Genomic DNA, 13,553 nt, shown 5'->3' with positions numbered 1-13,553 from the left:
CGACGACACCACCGGTGGAGCCCTGCGGAACCGACTCACCACTTCCCGATGACAGAGAAGATCTCCCGGCCTGAGAGGCTTCTTCCCGACTGGTGGGCACAACCAGTTTTACCTTCCTTCTTCGCACCCCAGACCGGTTTGTGGTGGAACTGCCCGTGCCAAGCACCCCGGCGGCCGGATAGCCACTCACCACTGAACCGCGAATCAACGGACCGCTCCTTGTACCCAAGAAACTCTGCGGCTGGTTTCTTCCCTGGCAGTGCAACGGACTCCTGTCTTCCTCCACGACGAGATACTCTCTTCCCCCAGACGAAGCACCGACTTGCATCCGCTGCCAGGAACAACTGCCCCCGCTGGAGTGTTCTCACCACTTTAAGGTACCGCGTCCGCCAGGCCTCCCTTTCTAAAGATTGCTACAAGGTAATTATAACCCCTTAACCTTCTGGACTGGGCTGGCCGCCTTGACACTCTAACTGGTCCCTTTCTTTGGTCCAACTCCTTTTTGAACCGTTACAAGACTTTTGTGCACTGCAACCGTGTGACCTTGGACACATTTCGTTTGATCCTCTTAAAGTGGATCCGGCCTATGGAACTCTAACTTCACGGTTTTACTTTGCCTCCTCTCTTGTTATGTTCTTGTAAAAGTGTTGGGATCTGTTACAACTTATTCTCTGCTTTTCTCTCCCTTTTAAAAACGAACTATTAGAGTGCCATCTACGTTAAGCGCTCACCGCTGTCTGAAAATAAGTGGGGCTTTACTTAAGAGTTGTCTAATATTCTTTTAAGGGAGTGTATATCTTTTAGTGACCGTGTTTTTGAATTGCTTACTATTAGTGCCTGTGTGTTTTTCTAGATGTGGTTTTAAATAAATAATTATATCTCTTTTACACCAAGCCCTGGTCAGCGTTTACTTGTTCTATTGTGTTCTCTTGACCTATTGTGAATACTCTGTATACTGCCTAACTCTTCTTGAGGGAAGTCTGACTGCTCAGCCACAGCTACCAAGTGAATCTGTGTGGTACAGACTGCTACCAAGTGGGTTTACTGCCAAACACCTATAGTCTTAAATCTTTTGCAGTTGTCCCAGAGGGAACTGCACAGGTTTCTGCCTAACAGCCCTGATCAACCAATCGTCCAAGTAGGGGTAGACGTGAATCCCCCCTTTCCTGAGATACGCTGCCACCACCACCATCAGCTTGGTGAAGACCCTCGGGGAGGAGGTCAATCCGAAAGGCAGGACCTGAAACTGAATATGCGAGTCGCCAACCGTGAACCTCAGGTACTTCCTGTGCTTCGAATGAATCGGCATATGAAAGTAAGCATCCTTGAGGTCGAGAGACACCAACCAGTCCTGAAGTTGAAGGGCCTGGAGGACTTGAGAGAGAGTAACCATCTTGAACTTGTCCTTCCTGAGGAGCTTGTTCAAATCACGCAAGTCCATGATGGGTCTCAATCCCCCGTATTTTTTCGGGATCAGAAAATATGGGGAATACCATCCCTGTTCCTCTCCGCTATAGGCACCAGTTCTATGGCGCCTTTCTCCAGCAGGAATATGATTTCCTGCGCAAGGAGCGGATCCAGACACTTCAAAGAGAGCTTGCCCGGTGGATTGTCGTGAGGCCTCTGCCAGAAAGGAAGACAGTAGCCGTGGGCTATGATCTCCAGAACCCACACATCTGAAGTAATGGCACGCCATTCTACAAGATGCTACGCCAGCCTTCCCCCAACCGGCGAACCATGGGACATGGCCTCATGACTGAGCGGAAGCGGCTGCGGCAGTGCGGGGGGCAAAGAGGCAACTTCCGGAGTGGCTTTGACACCTCGAGTACCAGGTTTTCCACCTCTGGTACTCCTACGTTGGCCCCTTTGACTGGTAGCTCCCCTGGATCTACCAAAGGAAGAGTAATATCGAAAGGAGCCTCCCCTCCATTGCTGTCCCCTAGGCCGAAAAGGCGGAGGTTGACGCACTGCAGCGCTCAAGGACTTCACTGCAGCTTTGGAGGTCTGCAACCTCTCAAGGCTCTTGTTAGCCTTGCTGCCAAAAAGATGGACACCATCAAAGGGCAAGTTGAGAAGCCGGGACTGCACATCAGGAGCAAACCCCGACTTCCGCAACCACGCAAACCTGCGCATCACAGTGCTCGCTGCCATGGACCGGCTGACACAGTCTGCCACGTCCAAACCTGACTGAACGGACTCACACATCGCATCCTTGCCATTCTGAACGAGGGCAAGAAAACCATCCCGTTCCTCCCCTTTGGGAATATGTTCAGCCGCCAGTGACACACATTTCCACAGAGTGTGCGTGAATCTTGCAAGGGCACAGAGTTGGCTGCCTTTAAAGCCATACCACCAGAAGAAAATACTTTCTTCACCCAGCCGTCAAAGCGTTTGTCATTCTTATCAGAAGGGATTGCAGGGTACGCCGCCTGCTTTGCTGGGGCGTAGCCGCCTGCACCACCAAACTCTACGGAGTAGGGTGCGTAGACAAGAAGCAAGGGTCCCCACTGGCTGGACGGTATTTTTTTGGCAAAGTCTTGTTCACTGCCGGGAGACTCTCCGGAGCAGTCGAAGCCGCTGCCACCCTTCGTTGTAAGGCCATGTGAAATGGCAACACCGGGTCAGTGGGTGGACCATGGTCCAAAATATCTGTGAGGTCATCCTGCAGAAAATCCACAGGTGGAGCCGACCAACCCAGATGTTCCGTCAACCTCAACATGAGGCTCAGGCCTGCCAAACTCAATCTCCGGGGAGTTATCCAGACCACTGGCGTCCTGCAAAGACTGACACAGGTCTTCCAGCTGGCTATGCCCTGACAACAGGTCATCAGGAACCTCAGGAGGCACCTATTCCTCAGACCCTTCCTCAACCTCAGAAATGTACTCCAAGGGTTGGAACAATTCCACCCTGGGAGGAGGAACAGAGTATGGGTCAAAAACAGGCCGCACAGACTTGCTGAGCGCCTTCCTATGAGCCTCCACAGCTCTCCGGAGTACCTCTGGCAAATATGCCTCAAAAGGCGTCGAGGGCGCCGATGGGAGTGGCGCAGATATTGACAGAGGTGCCGACGACTTCGACAGCGGCTTCGAGGCCGGAGACCCGAGCGTGTCCTTCGACGGCCTTGGCGCCGATGGCTTTCTCGGAGCCTGAGCCTCGAGAAATCCCCTCGACAGACATGGCGCCAACGGCGTTGATGCCTTCTTCGAAGGCCTCACAGGCTCCAACGGTCTCAACAGCGTCGAGGACCGGGACCTGGAGCGGGCACGATGGCGATTCTCCTTGTCCGACTGAGACCTCGAAGGTTCTCTGTGATTGCGCCGACCACCCGAGCCGAAGGCGTGCGAGCGGTGGCTCTAGAGTGTTCCTCGCTGGCTTCTCTCAACGGTGCAGCCGGAACAGTGCCCTGCGATTCAAAAAATCGCCAACATCTCCTTACGGAAGCCATTCCATTCCTCCAGAGATGAATGCTTGGTGGGACAAGCAACCCGCCGTCTGGCGGAGTCCTCAGACGAGGACGGGGAAGGTGACCGATGACGGCGCTTGCTTGCATGCGTCGAAGAGGCCGTGGAATGGTGGGACCCACTCCTGGAACGAGACCCCCTGGACTTATGCCGACATGGAGAGTCGCCCCTCGAATCGTCGGTCGAAAGTCTAGCGGACTTCGACTTACGGGGTTTGGAAACCCTACCCGCTGACAGCTTCTTCATCCGCTCCCGCAAGGCCTTCGATGTCAAAGACTGGCATTCGTCGCAGTCATCAGTGGCGTGGATCTCACCCAAGCACCAGAGGCAGACGTTGTGCGGGTCTGTCAGAGACATCTTGGAACCGCAGTCCCGACACTTCTTGAAGCCCGACTTCGGGGTAGCAGAAGACGAAGACATTTTCGCGTAGAACTTACAACATTATTCGGAAGAACTGATACACAAGAACCAAGGCGCGCTGGGATTTTGAAGCGAACACGTTCGTGGAAAAAACTGAACTGAGGCTACGGGCGTCATGTGTCCTACATATAACATCTGGTGACATAGGCCGTCGGAGGAGGTCCTCGAGGGAGCGTATCGACGTCATCGACGCAGGACGCCTATGTCGAAAAAGTTTTCCGAAGCAGCACAGCTGTGGTAATCACGGTCAAAGATGTGGAATACGTCAGAGGACACAATCCCCTCGAAACTTGTTCTTACTGAGATGACATGCCTCTCTTACAGATTCTTAGCTGATGTGAAGAACGAAGTGGGAGAGCTGCCAATGGGTTAACATTCTCTAGTTGAGCTCCATCAACATCCTGCTTCCAAACAGATGAAGGCCAAAATCCCTCTTAAAGTACATGTGGATCTACAACAGTAGAGTTTTTTTTTTACTGTGGTAGAATAAAGATCAACAATGTGCTTGAACTACATTTCCCTTCGGTACACTCAACATTGAAAAACACAGTCCTGTTAACATGGCTGTCCAATAAAAACCAGGGAAGACTTCTGTTGATTTATGACTCTGTTGGAACATAAGACCACTGCAAAAAGAAGCATACACTCAGAAAGTCACTTAAAAAACCTGGTTTAAATTTAAGTTAGTTGGAAACTAATGGGCAATAAAAAAGGTGCAAAATAAAATTGGATGTTTTCTGAAGCACAGATGTGGCATTACGGAAACCACATAGTGAATTACTCTTGAACAGCTTTTACCGCAAATGACAGACTGAGGAGGCCCATCATTGATGGTCAGCTACAAAATGAAAAGTTGCACATTTACTGCAACTAATGAATTTCCAGGCCCATTTCATCCATAGGGAAAAGAAGAGATTTCTTTGGAACATGAGTCGCTTCTGACAAAATGTCCATCACCTTATGGTCACCCAAATGTTCTTGTTGGTCTTGAAGAAGGCTTGCTATAAACCATGGGTGTAGGAGCCAAAACTTAAGTAAGCCGTCTTTCTAACAGTCTTTTTAAAAAATATATATCTTTGGAACTGGCTATTGTTTATTTCAGATGGTAGAATCTCTTACTCTGCTGCATTTTGAAAAAGCAGTATTACATTTTGTTACAGGGTGATTTTGCATTTTGTTATTGGATGAGGAACAAGTTACTTACCTGCAACTGCTGTTCTCCAGCATGGGTCTGCCATGGATTCACATGCTCATGTCAGCCTGGGAATCCTCGGTAAAAGAAAAATCAGTTTCACTTTCGTTTATAAACTGTCTTTCTCCTATTAACCAATCACTGAGCTCTGGGTCATACTGCCCCCAGCCAGGGACTGCCCTCCCCGTAAGCCCCTCCTCTGGCAGCCATCTTCAGATCTGGTAGCACGTAAAGTGGCAGAATGACCAAGAAGAGCCGCAGAGGGGCAGGAGGGAGGGTTCGCATGTGAATCCATGCCAGACCCATGCTGGAGAACAACAGTTACAGGTAAAGTAACTTGTTCCTTCTCCAGCATGGGGTCTGGCATGGATTCACATACTCATGAATAAAAAATACAAAGCAGTACACACATACACAACCACGGGAGGTGGCAGGGCTCAACAGAAGCAATTACTCTTGCCTCCTCATCAAGCTCACCTTCAAGCGAACAGGTTGTGTATCACTGCTTGGTCGACTCTGGACTCCTCTCTGGAATCTCTGTCGACGCAGTAGAATTTCGTGAAGGTGTGCATAGACCTCCACGTAGCAGCCCTGCAGATGTCCAGCAGGGGCATACCAGACAGGAACACAGTAGTTGCAGCGATCACTCTGGTAGAAGGGGCTCTCGGACGGCCAGGCAGTGGTCAGTTTTCCAATCGGTGACAATGAGTGATGCAGCCGGAGAGCCACCTGGAGATGGAAGCCTTGGACAAGCCCTTCCAATGGTTCACAGAACCAAAGTTCACAAAAAGCTGAGAAGTCTTCTGGAAACTCTTTGTGCAGGCCACATAAAACTTCAGCGCTCAAGCCACATCCAGCGAGTGCAAAGTCTGTTCAGCCGGTGACGAAAGAGTCGGAAAAAACACGTAAAACCAAGGGCTTGTTGTGAGGAAATTCTGACTGAACCTTGGGCATGAAGGAGGGGTGCGTCCGCAGCACCACCCTCGTCTCGTGGAAAGTCAAGTAAGGCTGCTTGCAGGACAGAGCCTGGATCTCACCTAGTCTCCTGGCAGAGGTGATGGCCACGAGGCAAGTTGTCTTTCAAGACAGGAACTTGAGCAGAGCTTGATGCAGCGGCTCGAATGGGGCCCCCATGAGCCTAGTCAGCACCATGTTGAGTTTGCACACCAGGGCAGGCGCCTTCACCTGCGGGAAGAAACGGAACAGCCCTTTGATGAACTCCTTCACTAGACAGTGCAACCAAAGGGAAGACCATCCCGGAGACCTGATGTAGCGGGAGATAGCCACCAGATGCACATTGATGGAGGCATGCGCCAGCTCCGACTCAGCCAATAGCAACAAGTACGGAAGGACTTTGGGCTGTCATCCTCAGAGGGTTAATCTTCTGCGACCTGCACCAAGTCACAAAATGCTTCCATTTGTGTCCTTAACACTTCGGAGTGGACAACGCCCTGGCCTTGGCGAGGACCTCCCTGCAGTCCGCAGGCAGCTCGTAACCACTGAACTCTAATGCTGCAGGAGCCAGGCCTTCAGGTTCAGGGATCCTGGGTCATGGTGCAGGATTGCGCCCCCTTTCCTGGCGAGAAGATCTGCGACCACTGGTAGCTTGACTGGAGGGGATGCTGACATGGTCTGGGAACCAGATTTGCCGCGGCCACGCAGGCGCGATGAGGATCATCCTGCACCGGCACCATCTGAGTTGACTGATGACTCGTAGTAACAGCACTGATGGATGGAATGTGCACAGGAACAGGCCTTCCCAAGGGAATGAGAATGCGTCACCCATGTTCCCCGGCTGGGGAAACCTGCTGGCGAACCTCCAGTACTTGGTGTTCGCCGCTGTGGCAAACAGTTCGATCTGGGGACTGCCCCACCTGAGGAACAGGTTGTCCACTTGATCCTACCGAAGCTCCCACTCGTGGCAAGAGCGTAGCTCCCTGCTGAGGGAGTTGGTAATGGTGTTTTTGACTCCCGCCAGGTGGAAACGAAAGTGATGGCCCAGTGCCACAACTCCTGCGACTCTCTGCAGAAAGCCATGGATCTTGTTCCCCCTGGCTTCCGGATGTAAAACATTCAGGTGGTATTGTCCTTTGAAGACCCGCACCACTTTGGCCTTGAGGGACAGAAGAAATTACTTTAGGGCCCAAAACACAGCCCGTAGTTCCAAGACATTGATGTGTAGCGCCTTCTCCTCCGCAGCCACAAAACTTTGGCGTGGAGACGTCTGGTGTTTGCTCCCCACCTCTCCAGGCAAGCGTCCGCCGTGACCATCTCCTGGTATGGAGGGCTCTGGAAGTCTGTGCCCCCGGCGATGTTGGAGCGCAAAACCCACCACATTATCGCTCCACGGAACTTCTCGTCGAACACAATCCTGTCCTTGAAGTTTACGGACACCTGGATCCAACGGGAGTCCAACAATTCCTGGAGTGGTCGTATGCGCAATCTGCAGAGCCAGACCAGGTAGATACATGACAAAATCATGCCGAGCAGCGACTTGATGGTCCTCACCGTGGCAATCTACAGTGCTAACAGCCGTTGCACCTTGCCCAAAATGGCTGCTATCCTCTCCTCTGAAGGAGCCGCCAGGCAGGACACTGTTGAGCCTGGACCCTAGGAACAGCGCATTCTGCGATGGAGTTTAGCAGGATTTTGCATAGTTCACCGAGAACCCCAGATCAGTCAGCAGCCAGACGGTCCTCTCCATGTGATCGAGGGCTATGTCCTTTGACTTGGCCCGGATGAGCCAGTCATCAAGGTATGGCAACACATGTATTCCCTGTAGTCACAGATGGGCTGCCACCGGAGCCAGGCACTTCGTAAAGATTCTGGGCTCTGACTTCAGTCCGAAGGGGAGAGCCTTGAACTGGTAGAGCTTCCCTTGTACGACGAAGCGCAGGACGTGGAAGTACATGTCCTCTAGATCAAACGACGACAGCAAGTTTCCCTCCTCCAGTTGGCCGAGCACGTGCTGCAATGTGACCATCCTGAACTTCTGGGACTTGATGTACTTGTTGAGTCGTCATAGATCGAGAATGGGCTTCCAGTCGCCGGTCTTCTTTCTTACCAGAAAGTATCTTGAGTAAACTACAGCTCCCTGGAGTTGCTTCGGAACCAGCTCTATGGCCCCTTTCCTTAACATGGCCCGAACCTCAAACAGCAGCTGAGGGATGTGGTGTTCCTGCCGGTCCACCGGTGGTATTCGCGGACACTTTGTTGAAACTCCAAAGTGTCCATGGCTGAGAGCATCCAGCACCCCTCAATCGGTGGAGATGTTTTCCCACACGTAGACGAAGCTCGCCAGCCGGCCTCCCACTGGGATGCAGGGGTGGGGTCCCCGATGTCCCCACCATTTCAGTCCTGTTTGGAAGCGGGTGCCAAGCCCTGGGAGACTTGACGAGGATGGCAGCCACCTTCAAAGGCCTTTGAATGACACCTGTAGGCTTCCGACGACGGGATGGATGACTTCTTCCTAGCCGCAGCCGAGACCACCGAATCCGGCAATGGTTGTGACCGCAGACATATGGGTGCAGACTCCGGCACCTGGTATTTCTTTTCTAGCTGGTTCCTCTTCACTGGAGCTGAGGCGGGGTTCTTCAGCAGTGCCAGCCCCTCATCCCAGACGTCGTCCAAGAGCGGTACCGACAGAATGGTCTTCCTTTTTGCCTCCCGGTGCCGATACAGTAAGCCTTCCTTCTTCTCTTCCGAGGTGAGCTAGAAGAATTCCGACGCACGGGTGATCATGGAGTGGAAGGATCCCACTTCGTCCGGCGGGGAAGCCCTTGGTGGTGGAGAGATTCCACTGTCGTCGTCATAGTCTGTCGTTGCTGTGTTTGTCCCCGTATCCCCAGGAGCAGGGGGGGAGGGGGGGGCAGTGACAGGGCGAGTGGAGGCATAGGATGTCTCCTCCTTTTCATCGGTGGTGGCCCTGGTGTCAACGGGGTTATCACCAGTGGTGGCGTCGGCATCCTCTTCTGAATCTTTGACACCAGTGTGTGGAGGGTCCAGAGAATATTATGCGACAGATCTCTGGCAGGTGTCTGGGGAAAGGTGTCACGGGGCCCAGCACCTATGCCGTCGCCCCCTCCAGCGGGTAACTCCTCGACTTCGTTGCCGTTGTCACCATTTTCCTCTGTGGTGGTGTGGACGGAAACTATGTCCTCCTCCGCGGATGAAGAAATATCTGTGCCTTGTAGCTCTTACACGCCCCCGACCCCTCCTTTGGATCCTGAGGGGTCGCTTTGGGCTAAGGTCCACCATCCTCCTTCCTTGAGTTTTTCTCCACTGGTTTGGCCTACCGCCTTGGAGGAAGAGCCACCCTGACCGCCACCGGGGTACCCTGGATCGGGTCAGCCCCTTTCGCCTTTGAGTGGGCGGAAGCAACCAGCTGAATAGAAGAGGACGAGTTGGCCTGGATCACCTGGCCCTTAATTGGCAGGTAGGACACCTTGTCCTGCTTGGCCTTCTCCAGCTTCTCTCGCAGATTTCCCGGGGGTGCTGACTTTCTCTTCGATGAAGAGCTGGAGCGATGGCTGGAGATTGAGGCTGATGGAGACGATGAACGCGTCGTGACTGTTGCAGGACCTGCTCGCGCTGCGACCCCCCGACAGAAGTGGATTTGTGGTGTTTGACCTTGTCTTGGGCCCCACGGATTGGGGCGCCCTCAAAGGACTTAGAAGCCCGCTGTGACAGGAGCCGGATGAGGTATGCCCATGTGGACCACACGGGGTAGAGGCCCTGGCATTGAGCCACGCCGCCAGTCGGACATGCCGGTCCTTCATTGTGCGCTTGGAGAAGCCATGGCAGATTTGGCAATCTTCCTCCTTGTGCATCGGGTGAAGACAATACAGGCACTGGGAATGCTTGTCGTCTGCGAAAACATTCCGCAAAACACAGCTGGTGCAGAGCTTGAAGAGGGAAGCCCTGTCCTCCTCCTCCGACATGATCCAGCGCGATGTAGGCCTGATTGCCTTCTGGAAACTTCCAAGAAGAATACACTCGACAATTTTGCCCTTGAGAGGCGATGAAAGATGCCGAAACACGTATCCCTGTTAATCGGATGAATAAACGATGGTGCACACAGGCTTGATTGAGCAAAAATAGATTTTCCTAGCCAAAAAAGCACGAAATACGTAGAAAGCTCGAAGAGCGAAACACAAGGACTCCCAATACTTGAACGAGCGGTAAAAATCTGAAGATGGCTGCCAGAGGAGGGGCTTAGGGAGGTGGCAGTATGACCCAGAGCTCAGTGATTGGTTTATAGGAGAAAGACAGTTTATAAACTAAAGTAAAACTGTTTTTTCTTTTACCGATGATTCTCAGCCTGACGATGGGGAATATTCATGAGCATGTGAATCCATGCCAGACACCATGCTGGAGAAAAAGTTATTTTCTTACTGCCTATATATTTTAAATGTAAAGTTAACTTTTCAAATGTGTGTAATATACCCATGTGTATCCTGGAAGGCTTCTTTTTGTAGATCTATGAAATATATTTAGATTAAAAGATAGGTCTTGTATTTTTTGGTGTTGGGCCTTTTCGGTTTTCCCTTTTTACCTTCACCTATCCTTGCATATCATTTACAATTTGTGATGAGCTTGTTAGGAATGATTTTCCCCCTCTGGGAAATTCTTATATAAATGGATATTTTACAGAACCACTGAATCCTGCCCATATTCTATGGTAGACATTTTGACAGTAGATCTCAGATACTTCCGTTTATGTGGGTTGTACTGGTCTTAGTAATCATTTACCTGGGAGTACATACTGCGCTTCCTTGCTCTGCATCCACCGATAACAATGCCATGGCACTGACTGTCTCTGCTTCTTCTACTTCCCCCTTCTGTGCTTCCAGTAGGGAATGGCTCACTATGGATGAGGAACGCTTCAGCATACTCCAGTGTTTGCCTACAGAAAACAACATTACCTTTAAAGGGCAGCTGGACAAAACATTACATCAGCACCCTTGTATTCAGCCCGCTCAAAGACCATGCATACCAACATGCAACCTATGAAGCCTACTCCAAAAACAGGGAACAGATAGGCTCCTATGATTCAAAACCAATTTCTAAATTCATACAACCGCAGAAGTCAAAGGCCACCTACTGAATTGGTTGGATAGGACCCCAAACTACAGAGAAGAACTCCATAAGGTACATACAGTAAGTTTAGCAGAGTGACTGTAGGAAAAATATATGTCAATACATCCTGCAGACAAATGACACCCGCAGTGTTGGTGCATCCCAGCCACCGTAGGAAACAAGGATATTGTGCTGATGCATGGATATAAAACCCACATTAGCCTAGGGAACACCTCTGCCCTGTTCCCTCGCTGACATAAGGCTTAACCCCATCATGTCAGCGTAGCAGATGCGCTAAATGGAAGGTTTCTGTCCAGAATTTCTATTGACACGTGGATACAACAGTCTTATTCTAGCCCTGCCTTTAGATATAATACCACAGGAACTTTGCTGAAACCCAGAGACACACTGCTTTGTTATCCAGCATACCACTTACTCTGGATCTCAATGACCTTCTCCAGAGTGGCCACAGCATTGATGTTCGGCTTTTGGTGCAGGACCGACTGATCAAGAGCACCCAACTGCAAAAATAAACATTTTATGTCACACTCTGTGGTTGAGTAAAATTCTTCACTTCTACCCTACACAAATGTAAAGGGTACTCATTGAGGAAAATCAGCAAGTAACGCCACCGCTGCTGAATAAAAGCAATGTGTTCCACACAACGCAATGCAGAGAGGTTGTGTGGGTAACGAACTCTGGAGGGAGTATTGTCTGATCCTGTATTTTTCAAATGAGTCTTGTGCAATACTGGAGCACTAAAAGTGAGCTATTTATAACAATGAAAGCTGGGTGTAATATCTAGAGGGAAGCAGTATCAGATACTAGAGCTCAAGAATGGGTAGTGCGACTATCTAGTGGCCAATGCACAGTAATGGAGCTATGCAGGGGAGTAGTGTAAGACATAATATCTATTCTGGAAGTACCCTATCAGATACTGCGACTCTGGACGAGTACTACACAACACTGTAGCAATTGTGTTATTATTGCAGGACCACAGAGTGCTTCTCCTGGGTAGTCTGAAGAGTGACTGTATCCCTCTCAATGTACATTTATGGGCCGTTAAGTGTGAATAGTGTCAACAGTTAGTGAGAGTCTGATCAAGTAAGACGAGTAAGACACATTCTCTGCTTTCATACCTCAATACCAAGAAGGGCAGATACACAGGCTTCAGATGCATCACAGATGGCTGTAAGGTCGTGACCTCCCTCTAGAGCCAGTACCACACGGCCTCCAGCCAATTTCATCAATTGCTTAGTAAGGTGGCCGAAACCTAGAAAAGAAACACATGCAGTTTGTATCAGGCATGTTCTCCAGCATTCAAGCAGTCCACGATAGGAAGCAGCAGGAAGGGGTCGTCACTGTAGACCCATGTATATGTAGAAACACAATGGGCGAGGACATTTGGAAACCAAATGGCTAATTTTGCTTAAAAAAATAAAAAAGGCCAAATGCACAGAGGGGACTACCAACATGCACCCTCCAGTGAAATTATTAAAATAGACACAAACCCCCACACCTTTTTTTCCACACTTCATAATGCCAAAAGTGTCAATGCTGCCTACAATTTACACATAGCAGACTGTATTAACAATGGGATCTTATGAAATATGCCTGCTTTTATCAGGTGCTAAAACAAGCAAATTCAATCGGAATCCAATGCATTTACCCCAGCGTGAAAATGCCATGCAGGGGTAAATGTATTCGGTGTTAGCAGGTTGCAGGTTGAGTGAGAAAACATGGTGGAAACTGTCATCCTGTTCAATGCTTCCCACTTTACACCTGAATAAACGTTGAAAATCCCCTTGAAAGTTAAAATAAAAAAGGGCTAACCCTTAACACATTTCATTAGGCAAATTTGAAATAGTCCCAAAGGGTCCTAACATATTAGCAAGAAATAGTATTCCTCAAAGGAATGCACTTGAGTTCCATGATAACAAAGACTAGCTTCAATGAACAGCAAAATGTAATGAGTTCTATTTAGAAATAGGCAGACAGTTCACTTCCAGTATAGCATGCCTCACATATGGCCACAAGAATACACCAACTCTCGAAGACTGTTTAAGGGCATTAATAAGGTCTCACAGAGGGCCGTCCCTCGCTCTACTTCCTGTGGTCTTCCTTCCCCGTAATAGCCCAGATTTCCCTAGTCTCCAAGATGGTCATTAGATAACAGTAACCAATACTATCTATGAGCTGACTGGCTAATAGAGGGCCTAAAGTTGACCGCCATCTCTCTCCAACTACCTCCAGGGTCTTCTAGGTGGAGCCTAACCTGATGTCCCACAATGCAAGTGTTTTCAAGAATTTACCAATCGCCCAGGCCTCACTAGGTCCTTGTCTTTACAACTATTGTGTTCCTCTCCCCGATGTTCTTTCTTTCCTTTCTCTCCCTTCTTCTG

The 13,553-nt window shown here is 50.1% G+C and overlaps 1 protein-coding gene across 10 annotated transcripts in view; it reads right to left on the bottom strand.

The window, feature by feature from the left end:
- The window catches only part of HDAC5 (histone deacetylase 5), a 2,156,790-nt gene that overhangs the window by 57,245 nt on the left and 2,085,992 nt on the right, over positions 1–13,553 (bottom strand). For all 10 annotated transcript variants that reach the window (XM_069634322.1, XM_069634324.1, XM_069634323.1 and 7 more), the window contains 3 exons: positions 12,291–12,424; positions 11,588–11,672; positions 10,825–10,978 (listed from right to left, as the gene is read on the bottom strand). In XM_069634322.1, coding sequence (XP_069490423.1) covers positions 10,825–10,978; positions 11,588–11,672; positions 12,291–12,424 — 373 coding nt within the window. The remainder of the gene's footprint in view (positions 1–10,824; positions 10,979–11,587; positions 11,673–12,290; positions 12,425–13,553) is intronic.

Source organism: Ambystoma mexicanum, chromosome 13 (genome assembly GCF_040938575.1).
Source record: "Ambystoma mexicanum isolate Mex_15411 chromosome 13, UKY_AmexF1_1, whole genome shotgun sequence".
Lineage (NCBI taxonomy): Eukaryota > Metazoa > Chordata > Amphibia > Caudata > Ambystomatidae > Ambystoma > Ambystoma mexicanum.
Note: the sequence above shows the minus strand (reverse complement) of the source record. Positions and strands in the feature narration are given on the sequence as shown.